Source organism: Cyprinus carpio, chromosome A3 (genome assembly GCF_018340385.1).
Source record: "Cyprinus carpio isolate SPL01 chromosome A3, ASM1834038v1, whole genome shotgun sequence".
Taxonomy (NCBI): domain Eukaryota; kingdom Metazoa; phylum Chordata; class Actinopteri; order Cypriniformes; family Cyprinidae; genus Cyprinus; species Cyprinus carpio.
This window is the reverse complement of record NC_056574.1, coordinates 20,217,751-20,243,950: the sequence shown is the minus strand read 5'-3', so window position 1 is coordinate 20,243,950 and position 26,200 is coordinate 20,217,751. Positions and strand designations below refer to the sequence as shown.

General features: G+C 38.0%; 2 protein-coding genes across 3 annotated transcripts; both read left to right on the top strand.

The window, feature by feature from the left end:
* Positions 1-186: 186 nt before the first annotated feature.
* On the top strand, positions 187-10,530 carry LOC109049833 (WD repeat domain phosphoinositide-interacting protein 1-like). 2 transcript variants are annotated; one of them, XM_019067498.2, is made up of 13 exons: positions 187-529; positions 2,001-2,083; positions 4,686-4,852; positions 5,031-5,127; positions 5,233-5,330; positions 5,460-5,552; positions 5,755-5,825; positions 5,980-6,087; positions 6,232-6,396; positions 6,484-6,591; positions 7,487-7,617; positions 7,717-7,817; positions 10,408-10,530. In XM_019067498.2, exons 1-13 carry the CDS (start codon positions 471-473, stop codon positions 10,456-10,458), a joined length of 1,332 nt encoding a protein of 443 aa, XP_018923043.1. In that variant the 5' UTR covers positions 187-470; the 3' UTR covers positions 10,459-10,530. The 2 variants fall into 2 exon arrangements, with proteins under 2 accessions (XP_018923043.1, XP_042578456.1); XM_042722522.1 differs by having other exon boundaries at positions 188-529; positions 4,683-4,852.
* A 5,052-nt stretch (positions 10,531-15,582) lies between these two features.
* On the top strand, positions 15,583-26,182 carry LOC109049813 (monocarboxylate transporter 7-like). Its single transcript, XM_042722504.1, has 6 exons — positions 15,583-16,135; positions 18,161-18,415; positions 19,744-19,887; positions 21,437-21,565; positions 22,235-23,110; positions 23,876-26,182. Exons 2-6 carry the CDS (start codon positions 18,178-18,180, stop codon positions 24,121-24,123), a joined length of 1,635 nt encoding a protein of 544 aa, XP_042578438.1. The 5' UTR covers positions 15,583-16,135; positions 18,161-18,177; the 3' UTR covers positions 24,124-26,182.
* The last annotated feature ends 18 nt before the right edge of the window (positions 26,183-26,200 follow it).

The following is a 26,200-nucleotide window of genomic DNA, read 5'->3' as shown; positions in this document are numbered from 1 at the left end:
ACATTGCGGACCGGAAGAAACGACTGTTAATGACTCTGTCATATGTGTATTCTGAATAATGTAATGTTGCACACCCAAACCACGCCCCCTTTTGGCTGAATTCCGCACTTATAGCCAATCAGCGTCTACCTTAGTTCCCTCGCCCAATCAGTGCTCAGCCGGACGACAACACGGCGCATTTTCTTCCACCACTAGCGTGTGATGTTGATGTGACGCAACAACTATCAGCTGTTTTGTTTTGCTTCATTCTCTGTGCTCCGCTCGAAGTCGTAAATGTACCAAAAACTTGCGTTTTAATTCATTAATGTGAGGCAGAAGAATAGTCGAAGCGTTAAAGTATATTTGTCTTCCACTATATCCAGTTTTTCCTCAGTAGGTCTCCGCTTTGCCACTATCTTTCCGAGAGGTCCAGCCGATCCCAGGCCTCCGATCCAGGGCGGAGGGAGGGAAGGAGGTCGCTGGGAATCGGGATGGAGACCGGAGATGTTGGGCCGGGGCTGTGCTGCGCCTCCTTCAACCAGGACTCCACGTAAGCGCTGCACATCTGCAGATCAGTCTTGCATCATCTGCGAGGCGCATATTTCTAAGATGCTATTATACGATAAACCTTACTAGAGGGAATGCCACCTCTGCTTAAAGGATTGATTGCAGTTTATTGTCTGTTTTGATTACATCCATAAAAGGCCAATCATGTTATAGCGGCGTTTTGCATGATAGGCTAGACGAGCTTTGTGTTGTTTTTTCAGTGGTTGTACTGTACATAGTTTTTTTAGGCCGAAGAGCTTTAAATAGGATTAAACTGTGACACAAAACACAACAAAATCCATTCATATTATTTAAAAACTGGATATGAATCTTATTCCAAATTTACACTGCAAAGGTGGCACAGAAGCGCTTCTGAAGTGGCATTTAGTTGTCTTTACAGACTGTTGAATGCTGCTCAGAGCTGGCGTCAATGCAGTTACACAGAAATTACAACTGTATATTTTGATATTGGGGCTGAGGTGGGTCTAAACAGGCATAATTTATGTGCCGTTGTGTCTTTACACTGTATTTTGAGCAGTCACAGAGAGCTTAGCTGTGTAAAAACACATTTATTCTTCAGCAGAAACTAAATGTTTGAGATGCCTTTTTTTTTCATTTTCCTCACACGTAGAGCTGAATTTGCATGAGAGTGTGATCTTATTGATCAGTACATAGTCTCCTGACAAGGTGACCCACTTGTGTCCTCTTTTCTAGCCGTTGATCACACTGGTTTCTTGTCTTAAAAAAGTCAAGCACAGTAAATCCAACACAAAACATGATACTGAGAGTCAGGTGATCTGATGTATTGCTCATTTGAGATTGACGTCAGATGTGCCTCTTGGGGCAAAACATATTTGTATTGGAAAAATCTGAATTGTGTTATTTTGTATAGAGGGTGTTAGTCACAATGGTAATTACCAACACAGTCAGTCATGATTGAAGTCCTGCTCTAAACACAAGGTTTTGTTTTGGGTTTCAGCGGTGTGGTTAGTGATGGTGGAGACATACTTATGTTCTCCAATAAAAGTAGGAAAGGACATGCAAAGCACAGAATCTGACATCAACAGCTTTGTTTAGAGGAATGAAACAGATGTGGGAAACTTCTTTCCTTAACTAATCCATGCAACAGACCTAAACTATTCTGTTTGTATGAAATCCAAATAATTACTATTAACCTTTGTTGAGAGTAAAACAAAATGTTTCTAACTTGTGTCAGGACCTGTGTTGTATTAGGATTTTAGGATTTGTGATAGCCATTACATCTGTGTGTTCCTTCATTATGTGTTGCATCAGCCTAGTGACTCACACAGAAAATAAATACATATATTTTAATTCTAATTATATTATATTACTTCATATCATGCTTTTTATATATTATAAGCTGCATATGCACAAGTGAATTAGATACAGAACTGTAAAGTGCATGCACTCATTTAACAAAGTTGATACAACATCAGATCTTATTGTTTCTCCAGGTCTTTGGCTGTGGGCACCAAAACTGGATACAGGCTATTCTCTGTGACCTCGGTGGACAAACTGGACTGCATTCATGAGAGCAGTGAGACATTCTCCCTTTCTTATTTTAAGTTTAAATGCGATGTAACAGGCAAGTAAGGTTGTCTGCCAAACTACCATGCAATAGGAGGAACCAACATGTGCCATGTAGTCATCATCATAGGGTGTAGCCACTTTCTAACAAGTCACTTACCAAATAAATTGAAAATGCCATCTCATTTCCTTGGTATTTTAAGAAAGAAATAAGAAGAAAGTCAACTTTAGAATAATTTTTTAAATGAAGGGTTGTCTCCCAAAAACAAGTATGTGATCTGTGGTGGTGCTGTCAGTAACTGTGTTGTGATGAACTTGCCCTAGAGGTCATAAAGTTGTCCTGTTTTGATGGGGGGATTTACCTTACATGGTGCAACACCCTTATGTGTTTGAGATCGTATCTGCAGTCCACAACAAAGTCATTCAAATATTTCTGGCTGCTAAAAAGCTAAAGACAGAGAAACAGCCTGTTTTGCTAAGGTATGCAAAATAAAAGGTATGCTTGGAAAAGTTATAGGGTTAAAATATGGTAATGGTAAATAAAGAGACTAAAAAAAGAAGAAGAAAAAAAAGCATTTTGGAATCAAATAATGAAAATAATTTCCTCAGCCTCATATCAGTGACAACCTGTATGTTTTTATTTCTTCTATGGAACAAAATTTCCATGACATTTACACTCGTAATGCTTTATTTGACAGATAATGACAGAATTTTCATGGATGTTACTACCCCTTTAAATGTTGCTTATCCTAAAAAAGAATAAAGCTTTTTTTCTCTGTTTCTGTCACCTGATGGAGTTTGGGTTCCTTTCCACTGTTACTTTTGGCTTGCTTAGTTGGGGTTTAAAAACACTTCAAGAAAATTATGGATTTGACTTCACTGACACTATCAGATGAAAACAAAACTTGAACTGAATTGAGCTGGAAAATGACACGGTTGTCTTTATAGAGCTGCTTCACAGCTGAATCAGATTTGTTCCATAATGGATGGATTTTGCAACATTGACACTGTTATTAAACTGAACTGAATTCAAATTAATCTGACTTGATACAATACGATACACTTTATTGTCAGACTGAGTCTGAAACTTGTTTTGTGTTACAGCAGGTTCACTCAGAATTACAATACTTTATCACATAAACAACACAGACTACAGAGCTTTCTCACACACACCCACAAAAAAACAAAACAAAAAAAAGGACCTTTACTTTTTAAATGAGTTATTCAACGCTAATACAGCTTGATGTACAAATTAATTCTAACTTAATTCGACTGTATCTTGGGACCTAATATCGTTGATTAGATGGCAACAGTACAAATTCATTATACAACACATGATTAGGTTCAGAAACTGTTATTAGCTAGTATTACAAGATTATTATGGTAAGATAGTTCATCTGCTTTTTGAAGTGGCTGACCCACTATTTTAGAGCACATTTTTAGTAAGTTCATTAGCTTTGTTTTTAGAGTAACAGATAAACTCATATACCAAACTGAATTACAGTACTGCAAGACACTCATGATTACAGACATAAAAAACAATAAAAGAATCTGCTTTCTTGCTCCAAATGACCTCAATCTATGGAGAAAGTAGATTATTTGCATTGAGATAACATCTATATGATCTCTCCATGATAATGTTTTGTCTATCCATGCTCCTAAGTACCCTTATGCTTCTACTTGTTGGATGTTCTCTTCATGTAGAACAACAGGTGTTGTATGAATGTCAGCAACAGGCCCTAATACTCCTAATCTCCACAGTTTTTTACCGAGGGCATTATAGTCACACCATTCGACCAGTTTGTTTACCCCTTGTTGATGCTGTTCTAAGCACTCTTGGTTATTCAATAATAATATTAACACAGTATCATTGGAGTACTTTAAAATATACTGATCATTCCTGTTTAATCGACAGTCATCTGTATACAGAGTAAATAACAGCAGAGCTTACACAACCCTGAGGTACACCAACATTTGTTTTTACTTCTGTTGAGAGGACATTGTTCACTTTAACCCTTTGGGTTCTATTGGTGAGAAAAGAGAGGTACCATTTAATTAAGTATGGGTTCACGTCTAACTGTATTAGTTTAGACACCAGAGTATTAACTTGAATAGTATCAAATGCAGATGAAAAGTCAAGAAATAATGCTCTAACATAAGAGTTGCCTTTGTCTAGCTTTTTAGTAATAATGTGCACTAAGGCCGCCACTGCATCCTCGGTACTGCTACCTTGAGCTGAAGATTGACACTAGTGACTTCTACAGAGTTGCATATAGTCAAATTAAATGTTTTATAATTGATGAACTTTACAAATTTACTATACTGAACTGATTCAAGCTGAATAATGACAATCGTCTTGTTAGAACTGCCTTACAGCAGAACTTGTCTCATATTTAAAGATGTTTGCTTCATTTAATATTGTTTGCATTATTTTCCTCTTCCTGTTACGTGAAGCTGTTTTGAAACAATCTCTATTGTGTTAAGCACTATATAAATAGAGGTGACTTGACTTTACTTTTAAAATGACCACAAAGTGCTTGTACATGAACTACAGGTGTTTATATGTGGCTTGTTTACTTTAATGTGTCCTTTTCTCTGCTCCCCTTCAGTAGAAACTCCAGATGTGTATATCGTGGAAAGGCTTTTCTCCAGCAGCCTGGTTGTGGTGGTGAGCCAGTCCATGCCACGTCGCATGAACGTCTACCACTTCAAAAAGGGCACAGAGATCTGCAACTACAGCTACTCGAACAACATTCTTGCAGTGCGTCTAAACAGACAGGTAAACACAATACAGCTGTGCTGCAGCAAACACCTGCCAATAATCAATTCTAAAGCTCCTGGATGAGTTGAATGTATGTCTCTGCTCCTTAATAGTTTAGCTTGAAAATGTGGAAATGAGCATGTTTGGTTTGTTAGTGCATGTGTCATTTGTTTTTGTGTGTTTTTTTCCGCGGCAGAGTCTAGTTGTCTGTCTGGAGGAATCCATCTATATCCACAATATAAAAGACATGAAACTCCTGAAGACCCTTCTCAACACACCATCAAACCCATCAGGTATATGAACTGAAAAATCTAGAATTATCATTTATATTTTACAAATCTGTTTAAATATGAATCTGTACACTGTGTTGATGTGTGGCCGCCCATGTGTTTCTGTAGGTCTCTGTGCTCTCTCCATCAGCCATTCCAACTCTTTCTTGGCATATCCAGGAAGTGACACCATTGGAGAAATTATTGTCTATGATGCCAACAATCTGGTAAAAATACTGGCCAAGAACCAGTTTTGCTGCTCATTTTGGCAGTTCCTTTTGGTTGCTATACATGAGACAAATGCACCATATAAATCTTTTTCTTTGTTGTATGTTTGTGTCTCTTCATCTCTTCAGAGCACTATGACCATGATTCCAGCTCATGACAGTCCACTGGCCGCCATCACCTTCAGTGCTTCTGGCACCAAACTGGCCAGTGCTTCTGAAAGGGTAAAGAGCCACTGTTTATATAGGAACACGGCCAAGTGAACCTCACCAAACTGGTCAAGAACATGTCACGTTGAACAAAGTCAGAATGCATGAAATAGCATTTTTAATGTTCCTAAATTAGGCCTCAGTATTTTTTAGATTTTTGGGCGAAATGCAACACAGATGTGTTTTTGATCTGTCCACATTTTTTTCTGCTTTTTAGGGCACAGTGATTCGAGTCTTCTCCATCCCAGAGGGACTGCGCTTGTTTGAGTTCCGGCGGGGGATGAAGAGGTACAGGGATGATGATTCAGAGCAGTGAACCGTGAACTCTTTGATCATACAGAAGGAGAAAATGAGAGTTGGAGCCATTTGTGTAAACTGTGTATGTATTTGTGAGTCTGTTTTTGTGTACGTTTTTGACCCTTGTGTGTCTGTGTCCCCAAAGGTATGTCAACATCAGCTCCCTTTCCTTCAGCCCGGATGCTCAGTTCCTCTGTGCCTCGAGCAATACAGAGACGGTGCACATTTTCAAGCTTGAACAGCACAGCCCAAGGTACTGAAAATGCTCTTTGCTAACAGCACAATTCACTTCATTTAATAAACAACTGAACGATTGAGTCAGAATTTCTGCTTTTACTGACAAATTGAAACTTCGTCAGTGTTTGTGTTCATCTGTGTTTTTGTGTCTCTCTTGCAGTGGGGAGGAGCAAGCTCCCTCTTGGTCAACATATGTAGGTAAGATGTTCACAGCAGCCAGTAGCTACCTCCCAGCACAGGTGTCAGGCATGATGAGTCAAGACCGAGCCTTTGCCACCGTCCGGCTCCAGATGGCAGGTCAGAAGAATGTCTGTGCCCTGGCAACGTGAGTCCTGCACTCATTACACAGCAGTCTACAAAGATATTTACTGAGAAAAAAAAACTAATTCAAGAGTTTCACCTGACCAATCAGAATCCAGAAGCTTCCACGTTTGCTTGTGGCCTCCTCTGATGGGCAGCTATTCATCTATAACATTGATCCTCAAGATGGGGGTGAATGCACTCTGGTGCAGAAGCACAGGTGGGGCATCACTCTTTTTATAACTGAGTGTCATTTCAAAGTAAAACTGGACAAGTTCAAAAAGATTGAATCTTTGTTTTTTTTTTTAAGTTGTTCAAAAAAGTGTTTAGAATGGATCACTAATTCGTTCAATGGCTTTTTCTGCATTTTACATCCTTAAGCCAGTGAGTGGCGACTAGTGTCTGTCTTCTTGTGTGTTAAGAGTGAGTCATGGAGACTCTCAGGTAATACATTGAAAAGTACAACCAAAGCAAGTCTTATTAAATCTGTATGCATAAAGATACTCCAGATACTTCTGTTTATAAAGTGTTTCCACCACAAACAACCAAAGTTCTTACAAATATTTTTTGTCAATTGAAATAAAGCTTAAAGTATAAATATTAGATGAAACACATACGCTTAAAAAAATTAAAACAAAACTTAGAAATGTTGCCTTGAAAACTTGAAAATTAAGTTAAAGTATTAAGCTTAATCAAACTAAATCTATATTACAATAAATTAAAGCTAAACAGAAATCTAAAAACTAGCTAATAAAAATGTCAAAAGAACATATGAACAAAAGAAATTACTTAAACTTAAAAAAAGCTCTAATGAAACTTAGAAATGTTGCCTTTGCAATTAAATTTGTACATTAAGTTGAAGTATTAAAACTAAATCTGAAATAAAAATAAAGCTAAATAGAACTACAAAAACTGAAAATATAAAAAATAGAAGCAATCTATAATTTAATTTAGATAGATCTAGCTATAACTTAAATTACGTAGCACAATAATTTAAGAATTCAATTTGGCTTATGACTGTGTGTAATTTATGTTGTAGAGCACAACATGAAAGTCTATTTCAGTAGTATAGGCACATTTTACTAAAACATACTGATGTTGCCTTTAACCCCCAGGTTGTTTGGATCAGATAAGGAGTGGGAGGAGACTGAGAAATCCAAACTTATGGAGCCACCGCAAGCATGCCAGTCCTATGCTGCCACTGTGGCCATCCCCACCTCTGGACCCGTTACAGCCACTCTCACAGGTGCCACAACACACACACACACACACACACACACACACACACACACACAGTTTTACATTTGAACTCTTTTTCATGATCACCCAACTGTGTCCATCTCAGGCTACTCAGAGGATGGGGGAGCTAAGAAGGGTGAGGTGATTCCCGAACACGAGTTTGCAGCAGGGCCCGTGTGCTTGGATGACGAAACTGAATTTCCTCCCGTGAGCATTCGCTAACCTCCCCACGTCTAAGCGGCGGTGGTGCATTCCAGTGTATGGGGTTGTCTTGTCCCTCTGTCCACAAGCATTCAAACTAAGTGTGATTTGTTATATTTAACCAAACAAACCAACACCAGCCTGTTCAGTTCTGATGAAAGAAAGCAGTTCATAATAATGCATTTCACCAGGACTAAATGTTGCAGTTTAATCACATCAGAAGATGAATAAGTTGTCTATTACACAACATAAATGACAAATATCACTCCCAGCATTACTCCTTTAATACATAAAATAATGAAGTATATATTTCAGTGTTGTTATTGGCATGTGTTTAGACTGAAATAATGCTACATTCATGTACGTTCTGGATGAATACAGACAAAGTAGGACACTTAAAGCTTAATCATTATTATTAAAAATCAGTCCATATAACTAGTATGTAGTTTTTTTTTTTTTTATAGATATTAATATTTTTATTCAGCAAGGATGCATTAAGTGGCAGTAACAAAATATTTTTATTTCAAATAAATGCTGTTATTTTGAATTTTCTATTCATCAAAGAATCCTGATTTATTTTTTTTTTTTTACAAAAATAAGAAGCAGCACAACTATTTTCAGCATTAATAATAAGAAATGTTTATTGAGCAGCAAATCATAATTTCAGAATGATTTCTGGAGGATCATGTGACACCGAAGACTGGAGTAATAACTGCTGAAAATTCAGCTTTGATAACACAGGAATAAATTACATTTTTTTAAAGTTATTTAAAATTGTAATAATATTTCACAATATAAAAATTTTACTGTGTGTTTAAATTAATTAAAAAATGCAGCCTTGGTGAGAATAAAAGACTTCTTTCAAAAGCATTAAAAATATGTATATGTAACCAATAGGCTGATATTTTAAAAATAACAGCAATGACAAATCATTAAAAAGTGTTTCCACATTATCTGTGTTCATCTTAGATGTTGAAATACATTTTCTGACACTAAACCTGCTGTTGCTGTTGTAGTCTAATGATGTTTCTGATCTTATATACATGGACATAAGCAGAAGTTAGATGACTAATTTGTTTGTTTGTGCACAGACAGGACAAGGATAAGAATGTATTAAATCCACCCAAGTTATTTGTCTTTTACATTCTGTCTGTTTTGATGCAGTAAAATGATGATGCTGGGTTCATTCATCGCCATTGAAACATAAGATTTGCTCTTTTCTGTTTTAGTCTAAATGGCAAGATGTCAAACATATTTTTGTCTATGCACACACACACAACATACAGAAGTATTTCAGTTTAAACATGCTACATTTTATACTCAATGGATTAATTACATTTTAACAATGAAAGAAACATTATACAGTGCAAACGATCTCAAGATCAAGAAGAGAAGAGAAACTAGAAATAATGCTTTATATTGATGCAGTGCTCACTGAACTCCACATGGTGGAGCACTTATGGTGGTCCAACAGGCCTTGTTACCACTAACACTTCCTAACTTATTTTGACAGAGCTGAAATTATAGTCTAACTGTTGCTTCAAGAGGTAGTTTACCCCATAATTAGAATTTGCTAAAAATGTACGCACCCTCTGGCAACCCTGTGAGATACAGAAGAGTTTGTTTCTTCATTGGAACCGATTTGGAGAAATGTATAATTCCATCATTTGCTTACCAATGGATCCTCAGCAGTGAATGGGTGCCATCAGAATGAGAGTCCAAACAGCTGATAAAATCATCACAATAATCTACAAGTAATCCACACGACTCCAGGTAATCGGTTAACATCTTGTGAAGCAAAAGACTGTGTGTTTGTAAGAAACAAATCCATTATTAAGGTTTTAACTTTAAACTGTTGCTTCTGGCAAAAATAACCACTCTATTTTCCATAATATCTGTTTGTCCAGTGAAAAACTTCATACCCTGTTGTCCTCTCACATCAAAATCCACTGAAATATTTGTTTAAAACTGTTTTGGACAGTTACTTTTTCTTTGGAGAATATTACACAACATTGCACAATAATATTCACAATAATACAAACAGAGGACTATTTTAGATTTTAGATGGAAGCAACATTTTAAAGTTAAAAAAAAAACACAGCTTTTCACTTCACAAGACAATAACTGATGGACTGGAGTCGTGTAGAATATTTGTGGATTATGGTGACGATTTCATCAGCTGTTTGGACTCTCATTCTGATGGCACCCATTCACTGCAGTGGATCCATTGTTGAGTAAATTATGTAATGCTAAATTTCTCCAAATCTGTTCTGATGAAGAAACAAACTCTACATCTTGGATGGCCTGAGGATGAGTAAATTCTCAGCAATTTCTCTTTTTCGGTTGAACTATTCCTTTAAATGGAGGAGCTCAGGATTTTATCATTTATAGGATGTCAGTTTGGACTAACATACTCAGATGCCATTGCTATTGCTTTTATATACCTTCTGAGTGTCATTGTGGTGTATTAAAATGTCATTGTGGCTAACTGATATGGCTCGGACATGTTCTCAGCTAGCTCCTGTTGAGAGCTGTATCTGTCTATAACACACCCATGGCTGAGGGAACAATAAAGCTCTGTTCTGGTTTCCGGTAGATAAATTGGTGCCGTGACGGATCTGGGCGAGGCAAGGGGAGACGACCGTGAGAGGGTAGAGAACAGGTGGAGGCTGCAACTGTCACAGGAGGATCCTCAGTGCATGAGCAAGGACAAACAGATGACAAAAACAAACAAAAAAAGGGTGCTAAATTATTAACTGAAAGGTTGAAATGCTAATATCTTAAATTGAGTTGATCAGGGATTTGGGTCGTTGTCACTCAGACCCCTGAAGGGTGTGTTATAAATAAGGTGCATGACTGAAATATAACCACGTATTGTTCTAGTTACGTAACGCATTGTATTAAGTAAGTCGTAATACTGTAGCATTTTATTCTTTTAATTTATAACACCATCATATTGAATCATAAGAGAAGAGGAATTACTTTTTTATATATGTGTTTGCTGTATTGATACTTAATATGTTTACATGTTACCATCCTGAAAACTAATACAACGGGATGTTTTGTATGTATGTGCCTATGATATTACTTGTAAGAGTGCAAAGTATTTTGCTGGATTGCTCAAGACCAAAAGATAAAAAAATAAAAAAAATGAATATATAGGAAATCTATTAGGAATTAAATTATGCAAAACACCTCCTTCTCCTGTGGTCTTTTCTTCATCACATTAGAACTTTCAATCAAAACCAAAACAACATAACGTTTTTATAATCATATCTTATATTATAATTCAATATACATGCTATTCATGACTTTAGACTGAAAACACCATGAACATTTCTGTGATAAAGGTTATTAATTTCTGCCATAGGTCAGATTAGATAATCTAATAGCTGATTTTAACTTTTCTTTTTCTTCATTGTCCATTTTTTACATGGTCAGGCAGGCCCAGTAACACAGAGAGAGCCTAAGATCCTTCATACCATACACATGAGGTCTATGCAGTGTGATGTAGCCATGTATGTAGAATCCTCTATTTTACAATATCAAAAAAAATAAAAAAAAACCTTATAGAAAAATATAAAAAATAATATAGGATGTATGGCTGTACAAATATGAGATAATTAAGACTAGATAATTCCCCTGGTGATAGAATGTGAACAAGATAACTTTAGATAACCTTTTATTTTTTATTTTTTTCAAGTGAACATGAGCACTGCAGTACTGTGAAGAGGCAGCTGTGCTACACTGATCATTATTTGTTTTGAAAGTCAAAAGAACATGTTGAGCTTTGGGCATTATCCAGTCAAAACAACTTTGTCGATCCCACAGTGCTTTGTTCCACTTCTGAGGTCATTTCCACAGGAGATTTCATGTATTATTCTCTGCCCTTGCATAAACAATGCTAATTCTTGTAAAAGCATATTAAATGTACTAATGAGATTCAATAAGATTTGCATTTTTGAGTTTAAATGCATTTTGAAATGATCCATGCTTCTCCTAGCAATGAGCAATCAATCACTCTATTCAGCACAGTGACACACAGATCTGCTCGGTGAAGCAGTCATAACCATGTTTTATCATAACTACTGACCAATTAGCATCAATGACTGAAACTATCCATTTAAAAAAATATATATTTATGGACAAATGCTAAATATTCTATCAAAAATTAAGGAAGAAACACACGTCTGAAGGAGGAATTACAAACACAGAGTCAGTCGCGTACCGCACATCTTGAAGGCCCCCCGCAAAGAACGAGATGGGGCCCCTCCCACCAGCAGTGATGTCATGGACGAAAAGTTATTGTGCACCTGTTGCAAGTATACTACTGAGTCCGTCTCTCCCATTTACATAACTGATTTATCAGTCATGAATGTGGTGAATTATCATTGCACTGATGCATTTAATGTAGGCTAATGGCCAACAGTTTCAGTTCAAACACTGTCCTACATAAGACTCACTAACTGTTTAAAAAAAACTATACAAGCAAAATTCATGTCTTTCAGTATATGAACAGTAAAAATAAAAAAAAAACCTTAATTAAGCCACTTTAAGCGTAAAAATATCCACTTTGATTAAGGTGCGGTTGTTTTAGAAGTTTATGACAAGTGAAATGTGAGAAAAAAATGATTTTCCCCGGTTGTTGTTTTAGAACATTAAGCCTGCAGCACTGCACTACCTTTGCGCTCACGTGGCCCATCTTTTGCAGTGGCTCGAAGCACTGCCTTATAGAATGTCCTGCAACGGGGCCCCAAAAAGGCTGGGGCCCCCACACACTGCGGGGGTGTCCCGTACGCCACTGCACAGAGTCACCACTATGAAAAGGTGCCTTTAAAGGGGTCATATGATGCGATTTCAAGGTTTTCTTTCTCTTTGGAGTGTTACAAGCTCTTGGTGCATAAAGAAGATCTGTAAAGTTGCAAAGACTAAAGTAACAAACCCAAAGAGATATTCTTTATAAAAGTTAAGACTTGTCCATGCCCTCCTAAAATGCCTTTTTTAAACACGCCCCCACATGTCTAAGTCAGAAGTGGGAAATTCTGCATAAGACCACCCAAATGTTCACGTAAAGAAAGAAGGCATAACATTGATTCTTGCTGTTGCCGCCGCTGGAGATGCTGTTTCATTGTGAAAGCGAAAATACTTTGTTTGGTCTTCCAAAAGAGGACACAACTAGAAATCAGTGGTTAAGTTGTATTTACAACACTGTTCCAGAACAGTTTAACCCAAATATTCAGATGTGTGCAGCGCATTAATGGAGGACTGTTTCCTGATCCTGGGAGAGTAGACTACAATGCTGTCTGTTCTGTCTCACAGTCTGTAAGTACGTTTACATATTTAAAGGATTTGGCACTGATGATTCAAACGTGAGTTTTGAGCAGTGTAGAGTAGTGCTTGTTGTTTGTTGTTTCTCCCATCACAAATGCAGACATGGTACATTTCCGTCACACGCTTGAGGCATTCGGCCAATCACAACGCACTGGATAGCTGGCCAATCAGAGCACACCTCGCTTTTCAGACCGATGAGCTTTGTAAAAAACTATGCATTTCAGAAGGAGGGGCATAGAGGAGAAACAATAATGTACAGTATGTGGAAAATAATGTGTTTTTTGAACCTTAAACCACATAAACACATTTCATTACACCAAATACACAAAATAATGTTCTTTTTGGCAACGTCATATGACCCCTTTAATATCTGGAACCTTTTGATGCCTCCATCATAAAAATGTCTCAGAATGGTATATTGATGATAAAGTTTTACCTGTTTACCTAAAAGCGCTAAAAGGGAACACAGTTTTTAACCATTTCATCAAGTATTTGCATAAGAACATCTGAATATCAAAACATGGCCCTGATGTGCTGATAAATGAGCTGTCCAAGGTACTGAACAATATTCTGCTACAAAGCAACTGATGTCTGGTGCTTATATATACAGGGTTTGGCATAGACACAGATGCCTGTGATACATCTTCTGGAAGTCACTGAAATGATAATCATAACACATAAACAGTAACTTACAAATTTCTTCACAAGGACATTTTAAGTAATTCATTATCCCTCTACCCATTATCGATGAATCAGACCTGCGTGTTTAATGGTCATGTATTTAGATGTGCTTTAACTCAGTGATCTGCTTTCACCTTTGCCTTCACATCAAGTTAAAATGGCATGATGGTCAGCATTTCATTCTGAGGAGAACACACAGCAGTGTTGCACTGTAACCTTGTTTGTTAGGGTCTGAGGGTACACAGTGCTATAATTTAACCAGACATTGTAAGTCAGCATATAATGATCATATGAACTCTTGTTATGGTGGAATCTAGTGTGTAACAGCATATTGTGATGATAATAATTAATCCTGCCAAGGTTTCTGTGAAAAACAATCTCAGAAAAATACATAGAAATGGAAAAAAAGAATGCAACATAACCACAAATATTTGGAGCCTCAGGCTTAATTTACTTATATTTTCCTTCAGCCTTTCTCAACCGGGAGTTACGAAAATTTTACTTGACATAATGCCAGAGGGTCCGTATGAAATATATGAGTAGCCTATGCCATAAATATCTGGATATTTTGACATATGAAATGTTTGCATAGAGAACAAGCCAGTCTGATGGTGTGGCTGAACGTTGGACAGATCAACTACCTTAACTGGTAGTAAATTATACTTGATTGCATTTGGTTGTTACAAAAACATTAATGCCACCAGTGGGCTGATATTGTTCTGCGGGTCCTTGGGGATGTTTCCAAATGTGACAAAGGTCCAGTACTCATTGTATTCACTGTTCTGCACTCTATTAATCTATTAATCTATGCCTACGGTAGCTAAGAAACCAGACATAAACAGTGCTGCTTTGTTTTGTGTGCTGATTGCAACACAAGCACTCTCCATCTAGTACTTATGAAAGACAAAGATGCATTCTTAGGTAACAGTTAGCGGGTTACTTATCTCTCTTCTTAAATGACAGGTCCCCTGTAAGCAAAAATGTGGCTTAGAAATTGTGTAATTTTTCAATTAACCGTTTACTTAAACTGTTGTGCTGATAATATAATTTTTTAATGCAAAAATGATTAAATTAGATGCAAAACGTAAAATAAAACCACACCTGTGTGTAAATGTGCATGTGAGTACACGTGTGCACTTTTTTATCTCTCAAATTAAAGCAGTATTAAAAAAACGCATCAATATCTCGTAAGTTACCAGTATCTTTTATGTTTTCGCAACAGCAGTAGCCATAATAGCGTGTTTTAAATGCGGAAATAGTTGTGTGGGTTCATTCATGAATCAGGAAAACAACCTTTGCCTTATTACCGCCAGTGCGCTACAAGTTTCCTGCAGTTCTGATGCGCGCGTGACGTCACAGCCGGCCTTTAAGAAGAAAAAAAAATGACCAATAAAAGAAAAAACTGTAAGAATTTTGTTTAAAGAATTCCTTTGAAAGCTTTTACTAGATGTTGACCTTTCCCTCTATATTTACAAGGTGCCATTAAACACAGGTTGATAATTTAATCTTTATGAGCTAGCTCGCCTCGTGCAGGAGTCAGAACTGGAATAAACCTGTTTTACCCAGTAGCCTCCCATCCTGCTTCATGTGCACGCGCGCGTGCTTGTGCCTTTAGTTCAGAATAGATAGTCACTCACTACTGACACGCGCAGTCCTCTTCTGATCCTCACAAAACGGCTTGATTTTTCACACTGTTGTTCATAAAATTACTATTTTATTCATAACTAGACTATTTAAGAATGCGCGTATTTTCACAGAACACAAGTGTTGTTGCGGTTAAATAACAAATGATCTAATTCAGTGCTGTGATATGTTGACTCTTCAGACACATGAACTCCAGGTCTTGTCAGGGGATGTTTTTTTTGTCTGTGTAAACAGACAGGTGAGATTTGAGCGCATCCAGCCGGTTCATCACCAGGAAGTGCAGTGCGCGTTCCCGATCCTCACTACACGAGCAGACAGTTGTCGCGCGCCCGCGCTTGAATACCGGCTTCAGCCGGTATAAAATCTTCCAAGCTTCAGTGAGAGGAAACTGAGACAGAGAGCTGGCAGATAACACTTAGTCTAGTTATAATATCAGTATTTACAAAGTGTTAGTGTAGTCAAACATAAACTAGAAAGCGATATATTTGAACAGGGTCGTTTTCCAAATATCACCCGCGCGCGCTCTCCTCAGAAGTGATTGCGGATGCTCCGAGCAGGAACGATGTTCTCCAGTTAACACCAAAACTAAGAAGCCAGCTAAAGCTAGCTCTACTGGTTTTTTGTTTTCTTTCAAATACCCGAGTTCCCACGGTTTCTTCAGCGTTTCGGTAAGTTAAAACTATTTATACTCGAGCTATATTGCATGTGTGGCGTCCGTCACTGCCACGTTTGCCTAGTGAAGATATAGGCGTAATGATGATATTTTAAATTTATTTCTTTTAAAGAACGGTAAAACATTTTGTCACGGGACATGTGATTCAAGCAGAGAGGTTGAGACACTGGACGTCACAGTCCTGCTGTACTGCGTCTGATACTAGGCCAGTGCCTGCAGTTGAGTCTAGATACTGTAGTTCAAACCATCCACGTCTCGAGAAATGTATGTGTGTAGACACTACTATCCACAATATATACTACTACTACTATTCTAGATATATTCTAATTTTAAACAATAGAATAGCTAACATAACCAGTCAGATCCAGTCATATCGCGATGGAGGCATTTCCTCATCTCAAGTGATTTCCCCCCATTCATTCTCAATTACCCCCCACCAAACTCACAGCATGCTTTAGCATCTGTTAAAGGGTAAGTTCACCCAAAAATGAAAATTAGACTGTGTTTTACTCACCCTCGAGGCATCCTAGGTGTATATGACTCTGTTCTTTCAGACGAATCCAGTTATATAAAAAATTGTCCTGGCTATTCCAAGCTCTATCATTGCAGTCAGCGGGTGTTGCAGTTGAACTGTGCACAAGTCATCAAATAAAGCGCGTGCATCCATAATAAAATGTGCCGCACACCACTCTGGGGGTGGGGGGGGGTGAATAAAGGCCTCCTGTAGTGAATGCGTTTTTGTAAGAAAAATATCCATATTTCAAATGTCATAAACACTTTTCTCTCACTTTCGTTATCTGTCATGCGCGGAAGCCGTTCCGGCAGATGACGCAGCACGTATGCGCAGCGCGCGCCTCTGAGATATGCTAGTCTCGTGAGTTTGTTTATAGGAGCAAATGAAGCAAAGTTTCCTTACTTTAGCAAAGGAAAACCAGTCTCCTCTCGGTTTATATCGAAATCCTTCGACATTTTTCTTTGCAAATCCTTGGTTTGTTCTTTTAATTCGTGACCGGCGTGTTGTTTTGTTCTCTCTCAGCGTTCGTCACTAATCACGCAACGCCGACGTCTTACATCATCAGCTGGAATGGCTTCCGCGCATGACAGATAATGGATGTGAGAAAAAAGTGTTTATAACATTTGAAATATGGATATTTTTCTTACAAAAATACATGGATTCGCTACAGGGGGCCTTTATTCACCCCACCGGAGCCGTGTGAGGCACGTTTATTATGAATGTGCACGCTTTATTTGGCAACTTGTGGACTGTTCAACTGCAACACCCGCTGACTGCAATGATGGATCTTGGAACAGCCAGAACAATTTTTAATATAACTCCATCTGGATTCGTCTAAAAAAGGAAGTAATATACACCTAGGATGCCTCGAGGGTGAGTAAAACACAAGATAATTTTCATTTTTGGGTGAACTAACCCTTTAAAACCTACAGTCTATGGTTAAACTCAATGGGCTCAGGGGAGGCGAGAGAGACGCGGACTCCTGCTTTAACTGCTGGTGTCGCTGTTGGACAATGTTTCTTTAAAAAAACGAGTGATTTATACTCTTTTTAATATTATATTTTGTAATATTGTAATTGTAATACTTTTTTTTTCACTTTTTTTTTTATTGGTGTTATTTTTGTACTACGAATTTTTTGAGGACACAATTTTGAGGAGACACTGCCTCGCTTGCCTACTCGGAGGAAATGCCCCTGTTATATATGAATCCATCATTATAACTTTCATTATAAATATATATATATATAAAAGTTTAAAAGTGGTGCTTGGCTTTGTCACTCCCATTTTTCTCTAATATCCTAACAGTGGTTACCTAACAAATGTTTTCTGCAATTGAATTGTAGCACCTTAAAGGTAAAATAATCCAGCAGACAGAGCAGATTAATGACATGAGCTGCTTTCAAACACAGCCCGCTGTTGAGTTGACAAGGGCACACCATCAAAGCCGGTGTAGAAATGACATCATACCTAAAACTCTCTGTACTGTAACTTTGCTTACATTTACAGAAACATCAGTGTCCATCATGACAGGAATAATGTCTGCCCTGCAGGCCTGCACAAGGCCCAATGTGTACGATGAGGTGCCTGATGGAGGCTGGGGCTGGATGGTGGCTGCCGCCTTCTTCTTCGTGGAGGTTTTTACCTATGGCATTATCAAGATTTTTGGGATCTTCCTCCAGGACCTCATGACAGACTTTAATGAAACCAACAGCAGAGTGTCTTGGGTTGTCTCCATCTGTGTCTTTGTCATGGCCTTCACAGGTAATCCAGTCTAGACGTTTAAAGATACAACACGATAGTACTAGGTGTACCTCAGTGTAATACAAATGGTGTTTACACAAGAGAAAAATACCTCAGTGTATGATATGGCAGAAAGATTCAAGAATGGTTTCTGGTGAATGCTTTTTCAGGTTACTCCAGTTTTTTAAACCTAAATCAATTTTTCATTACTAGCTTTTGCTTTTACGATCATTTAAAGACATCCGTGCAAGCCATTGTATACTATTTTTAAGTTTGTTATTATCAGTGCAGGTTTTATTTTACTGCGACCACAACTTTTTTCACAAGCTACACCAAACACACAGCTCGATTTTAGTCCAGGGAAGTTGACGGAAAATAGGTCATTATAAAAAGACCGGGCATATCCCAAAAGGTGTGGCGGGTACAAAGTTTAAAATTAAGAAACAAGCTGTGTCATCAAATTTGTCATTTCCCTGTAATTCTCTCAAGCCTTAAGGGGACAGTTGACCTAAAAGTAAAATTTTTGCCATTATTTTCTCACCCTCATGTAGTTCCAAAAGAGGATTCATTCACTTAGTCGAAGTTAGTGGGTACCAAAACTGTTTGGTTACCAACATTCTTCAAAATAATCTTCTATTTTGTAATCTTCTTTATAATCTTCTATTTTATGTTACACAGAAGAAAGTAAGTTTATAAATTAAATATTGGTGAGAGATGACAGAATTTTCATTTTTGGGTCAACTATCCCTTTAAATTATGCACACACACACAAAAATATACTGAGTTCCTGCAGTGTGAATCTGTCAAACTGATCCTGTCTTCCAAGCTCATCTTTTCATATTGGCATTTGTGCTGAGAGCAAGCAATGCCCTGTTTAGTGGATGTGCTAAATTGTGCTGTGTAAGGACCGCAGGCTGTGGTGACGGCTGACTGGAGATTCACTCACTTTGCCCAGTGACAAAGCAGCCCCACCATTACATGACTCAATGGATGGATTCAGATTTTTCCAGCTGAGAGGGCTTCAAAGGGTCATTCTTGTTCAAACAGAGGCACACTGATAGAAAGTGATTACCCCAAGCAAAACTTGCTAGTGATACTGTCTTCATGCCTTTGCTGCAAAAATGGAACCACCATTAATGGAGAGTTTAGGACAGTTTTGAAAAGGAAGTCAGGTCACCTTTATTTGTATAGCGCTTTTTTCCACAATACTGGTTCTCATAGCAGCTTTACAGAGTCAGACAGGAGGTGCATAGCTTTACTGTGTTTGTAATTGAATTTGAGCTGGAAGACTGCAAATATATCACAGCTGTTAATGTAAGTGTTAATGACTGGCACCATCTTTCCCAAAGCTCCTCTTTCCATGGTGATGAGTAACCGCTTTGGCTATCGGCCTGTCGTCATGCTCGGTGGTCTGCTGATCAGCCTGGGTACAATCACAACAGCCCTCACCAACTCCATCATTGAGATGTACATTACCATGGGAATCATTGCAGGTAAATCCAGCTTGAGAGTGAGTTATATTTGTGATACATGTTTTTTCCTCTACTGTCCTATAACAACATATGTGAGGTAAATGAATGCTGAATTTATTCAGTACTTTAATATTGAATTGTTTTTTTGTTGCAAGTGCACATTGTTCCTTAGGGTGCCATGGCATGATATTGTGAAAATGAATTAATGGTGAATTTTCATATTAAAGAAGAGACCGATTTTCCAAACATAGCCTTTGCAAAGTAACAATTTATTTATTTTTATTTAAAACTGTTATTTAGCGATTAGATTCTGGTTAAAGTTATATTTCAAATAAATGCTGTTCTTGTTTCCCGAAAAATGCAATCAAAACTATTAAGCAGCACAACTGTTTTCAACATTGATAGTAATAGGAAATGTTTCTTGAGCAGCAAATCAGAACAATTTCTGAAGATCATGTGACACTGAAGACTGGAGTAATGATGCTGAAAATTCAGCTTTTGAAATCACAGGAATAAATTGCATTTTAAAATATATTAAAATAGAAAAGAGTTATTTTAATTTGTAATAATATTTCACAATACTGCTATTTTACAGTATTTTTGATCAAATAAATGCAGCCTTGGTGAACTTGAAACTTCTTTCAGAAACATTTATCTTAATCTTAATCTTACCAAGCTCAAACTTATGACCGGTAGTATATTTTCTGTCATAAAAATAAGTCATAATTTCTGTCATTTACCCATATTTATTTTGTTTCATTACTATACAAGTATTTTTCCCCCTAGTAAACATGATGTTCTCTTGTATCCGCTTACTTTTTTTAAAGACAGAGAGGGAATTCAAGCAGTGCTGTGAATGGTGTATGACTTGTCAGCATCAATAAACCTGATTCTTCTTGACACCTTTAGTAACACACACCCCTATATAACAGGATGAGTGTTTTCATTTCAAGTGTTGACATACAGTTGCGGGATTCAAACACATTATCCAAAAGTGAACTTGGCTTATTTCAAATTTCCTTCTTTTAAGAAAGCTGTCAAAAGACACCAATTCATTTAAATATCTCTCACAATCCACATTTTAAAAACCCTAATATAAGACATTATGTTTGAAGATTAAATTTTTATTGAATAATTTATTCACAGTCAAGCCATCCATTCCACACATAAACACATTTTCATTGTTATAAAAAGCTGATTTAAAAAAAATATTATATATAAAAAAAAAAACACTTTCAATTCCTCAAATTAGAACTGATACTTAATGTGACCACATATTTATTTTGATTTACAGATTTCTCAAAAGATGCACTGCTAGCTTTCCCAAAATATCAAACACTCCCTCCCCACCATTATTAGTTGATCCTAATCTTGCCGATCTTTGTTTCTCCTTGTCTCTTTTTTGTCTCTTTTAAATACAGTTTTCTTTCAGCCCTTTGTCCAGTTTGTCCTACGGAAGAGAGCGGCCTGGTTCTTGGCGTGCTTTGAGCACAGCCCCTCAGACTGACCTGAGCCCCTTGTGTTGAAGGGACCAGTGGCTGTCATCTCCCTCTTTGCTATTTATTTTCAGGCCTGGGTTACTGCCTTACCTTCCTGCCTACAGTTACCATCCTGTCGCAGTACTTCAGCAAGCGCCGTTCCCTCGTCACATCCATAGCCTCCACAGGAGAATGCTTCTCCCTGCTAGCACTTGCTCCAGGTATGATCGCCAGACCTGTGTAACATAGTTCTCTAGAGCAGGGGTGTCAAACTCAATTCCTGGAGGGCCGGAGCCCTGCAGAGTTTGTTCCAACCCTGCTCCAACACACATACCATGTAGTTTTCAAATAAGCCTGAAGGACTTGATTAGTTGGATCAGGTGTTTTTAATTAGGGTTGTATCTAAACTCTGCGGGGCTCCGGCCCTCCAGGAATTGAGTTTGACCCCCCTGCTCTAGATAGTTCACACATTTTCTCACCCTCATGTCATTCATTCTTCTGCATAACACAAAACATGATATTTTGTTCGATCTGATGATCTGTGTCTCTCTTTAACCATATTGGACCCCATTGACTCTCATTGTATGAACAAAAAACACTTGGGACATTTTTAAAATGTCATACAGGTTTGGAACAACATGAGGGTGAACAAATTATGATATGTTATTAATTTTTGGGTGAACGGGCCCTTTAAACACACAGGCAGACTTGTTTTGAATGTTGTTACATATTAGCTAAGCATGTACATAACATAATAAAAAGTCAGTTTGGAAGTCAAATATATTTGCATAGTCATAAAAGACTTATTTTTCACAGCAAGCCTAATGTTTTTCAGACATGTTGAAAAACTGGTCTTTCTGTAATTAATTTAATTTGAATTCACGTTGCAGCTATGAATGCAATGAAGGAGCATATCGGCTGGCGCAACTGCTTGATCATGATTGGGGTTATGCAGGCCTCAATTATCATCGTTGGGGCTCTGCTAAAGCCAATAGTCATTAAACCCAAACCCGCCGCCCCAGAGGGTTCCACATCCCTCCTTAAAGAACCTGAATCCAAATATGACCAGGAGAATGAATTCACACGGACCTCTTTCGGCTCTGTGGACTCAGGGGTCCAATCCGTCACCTCTTCCCAGATCAACCTGTCCGAGGGCCAGGAATCTACAGAACAGAACTCTGCAGAGAAAAAAGCACTTAAGGAAAATGAGGAAGAAGAAAACAAGCAACCAGTGCTGCCTGAGACCCCCCTCAAACAGGAACGAGAATACTCGAGCGCCTCTAGGCCCAAGTTGTTGGACTTCTCTGTGCTTAGAGACACCAGCTTCAACTGCTACGCACTGTTTGGCCTGTTCGCCACTCTGGGCTTCTTCGCTCCGCAGCTCTACGTCATTCAGCTAAGCGTGAGCCGAGGAGTGTCACGTGACCGTGCCACCTACATGCTCTCGGCCATGGCTGTGGCTGAGATTCTAGGTCGTCTGTCCATGGGTTGGGTCCTCAATCGCAGGCCCATCCGCAAAATCTACATTCTGCTGATTTGCACGGTGCTGCTCTGTCCAGTGCTGGTCATCTTCACTTTTGTCACCGAGTTCTGGGGGCTCATGTCCTGCTCCTGTTTCTATGGCTTTCTGCTGGGCACCGTGGCCTCCAGTCACATCCCAATGCTGGCTGAAGATGACGTGATCGGCATTCAGAGAATGTCATCAGCTGTTGGCGTCTATGTCTGTATCCAGAGCTTTGCAGGACTGGCCGGTCCACCTTTAGGAGGTAAAAACAGCCTCTGTAAACTAACCACTTTAGTTACGAACCACTCTGAAGACCTTAGCAAATGCATAGTAATCTGACAACTGGCTAAAACAGGTGTTTTTAAAAGACATTCAAATATGATGCAAGGGTCCCATTTAGGCAGCTATATATTTTAATTTTCAATTTTTAGAAATATCTAAATTTGGTTAATGTACCTTGGCAGAGTTTGTTTTTGATCTGTTTTCATGTTCTGTGCATGTAGCCTTCTATTCTGTTAATTAGGCCAGTCTTCCTCTGTTGCCTGCCTGTTTGTTTCTATGGTTACTGATTTGATTAGGTTTCTCAGTTCAGGTGTGTTTAGTTAGGTTCTCTCTTTGTTTGTCCCGTCTAAGCCCTTTGGTTATTCATTTCATGGTCAGTTCTAAATATACCATAAATGAAATAAATATTAAATTAATCATATTAAATATTTTACTTTGTCAGTGTACTGCTAATGTAAAAAGCAAACAAACATTTTAGACCAGTTTTTAGAAATGTATCAACATTTGGTGAATATAAAAAGAAATATTAATACATTTCATTAATTTCTTAAGTGCATGTTAACTTAGATCCCACTAAAAGTACATTTTGTAAAATATTTTGTTCAAATGTTTCAGTGATCCCTTATGAACCTGGACCCCAAATTGAAACACATTTGCTAACCATTCATAATTCCTCCAGTAGATGAAACAAATCTAGTTATAAACTTACACACATTTATAAATGTCATCTTGTGTTTTGTTTCAGGTTTTCTGGTAGACATGACTGACAATTACGGATCAGCCTTTTACTCCTGTGCGGCTGGGATGGGAGTCGGTGCTCTGTTTCTTGGGCTGGTGCGTCCAGCCAAATCCGGCCTTTGCCTTTGGAGGAGGAGAAATGACCAGCAAACAACAGACAGAGACTCCAGCTCACAGGGTAGTGATTATGACTTTGTAGAAATGGACATGAAGATTGACAACGGTCCTGCAAAGAGCAAACCTTGGCCAGTATGAATACCGCCTCACCTCAAGAGTAAACGCACTTCTCCTTCACTTGAATGATAATCCCAAAGGCTGCCGTACACAAACCCTGTGCCAACAGGGTAAAATAGTCACAAATCTAACTTTAAGGCAATTTAAGAAGCATTTTTTTCATTGCACTTTTGCTGACCACTCAATCATAATCCCCAAAACACGTTTACATTCCTTGTCATTATTTATTGAAAGGAAACAAGAGTTTTGAGGTTCCTTTCCTGTCATATTGTATACTATGTACTAGACTCCTCCACAGACAGACACACTTTTAGAGAGGACAGGAATTATACCTATTAGGCATTCAGTTCTATACCTCTCATTTACCAAAGTCTTAGAGTGAAATGCAACTTCACTCTTTATTTCATAATTATGTTGTCCACAAACCATCATACCACTTTTAGTTCTGGCTTTAACATCTAAAAATGAAACCTCAGGCTGTTTTGCTGCTTCGAGTGAGGCCATGATGTTTATGTATATTGCATTAGGTTGCATAAGCCTCATTCAGAGATGAAGGTGAGACAGGTACAGAGCTGTGTAGTGTTTCAGGGTTATACGTCATTCGCTTGTCTATAGATAACGGGTCTGTGTTCAGTGGTTTAATATTTAACTAGTATTGCTATTGTAAATGGAAAGTAAGATGGCAACATCTCAGCTTAGATGTTAATGTAGCTCTGATGATAATGCAAGACTTGGACTACTTGGTCTTCCATCAAGAGTAACCCATCATCAGTCAGAACATGTTGAATGAGGGACGAGTTACGCTGACCAAACTTCAAAGGCCTCTGAATTTCTGCTCAGATATGTAGGCTGCCTAGAAACACATTCAAGAGTTTCTTATGAAAAATGACGGCTGTAGAATGTAGTTATCGCTGTAGTTTGGAGTGCGCCGTCTGTGCCTTGTCAAAGAATTCTGCGGAATTACGCAGAGCTTGTGACTTCAAACAGGAAGCTAAAAGGGGCCATTCACATAGCACCAGACGCAGTGTTTCCAAATACGTTTTTAAAAAGTCGTCCCGACCTCTGCACATTTATGTAAAAACAACAGCATTGTAGAACGCAAAAAAATCGTGAGATTTGGCATAGACAAATGGAAATGAATGCATAAACCATGAGTCTTGAGATGCATTAAATAGTTGAAATTCTGTTAAATTGACACGGTGCACGGACCGAGTCTCCAGACGCGTATAACTTCTATAAAAACAACTGTATGTACGTTTTATTTTTAAACCTTGAAATATCAGCTTCAAGATCATTCCGATGGTACCCTGACTTCTAATAAGGCGAATGACTTCTTTTTCTTTCCCACGCCTCCTCCCAAACGTCGGTTCTGGGTGTCTGCAAGTTTCCGCGAAAAGGGTGGATTGCTTTACGGCTGCAACAAATGCAGGTGTACAGCTATCCACTGCTATTATTACAGACTGATATATTTACAGTAGTGAATTTCACTCACTTAACTGCAGGGGGCCTCCAAAGTCGCAGTAATATACAAAACTACATACAGTTGCTTTAACTTATTTTTTTTTTTAATTAATGCGGTTAAAGAGGTCCGTAAAAAGTAGCGCAATAAAACGTGTTCTGTGAGAACCGGACTTGAAAACGTAATACGCTGAATGAGCAGTTTGACTGTAGTATTTTTTTATGTGTAATTCACTACATGATTGACAGAAGAATAGATGATTTGATGGAGAGAAATGACAGTTTATGAGCACTGGAGTCAGTTTAAAATGAAAAAAGAATGAAATGTATTCTAGCACCATGTACTGCACAGAGGAGTCCGTAGGTAAATCCCATTAAAGCACTTACCTAATGACTTGAAATCTTATGTACCTCTTACTGTTCTGTAAACTCTTTTAATTTGTCATACATGTTTATTTAGGTTTGTACTTTTGATGAGAAGACACATTTTGTGCATCTTTTCTTTGATTTGTATTTTTGATTTGTATTAAATGTAATGCTTATTTCTGCCAGTGAGATCCTGCACTTCTGAATATTGCAATGCCAGAACATGTTCAATGTAGAATAAAAGCAATGATTTTTATAACCGAGTCACAGTTAT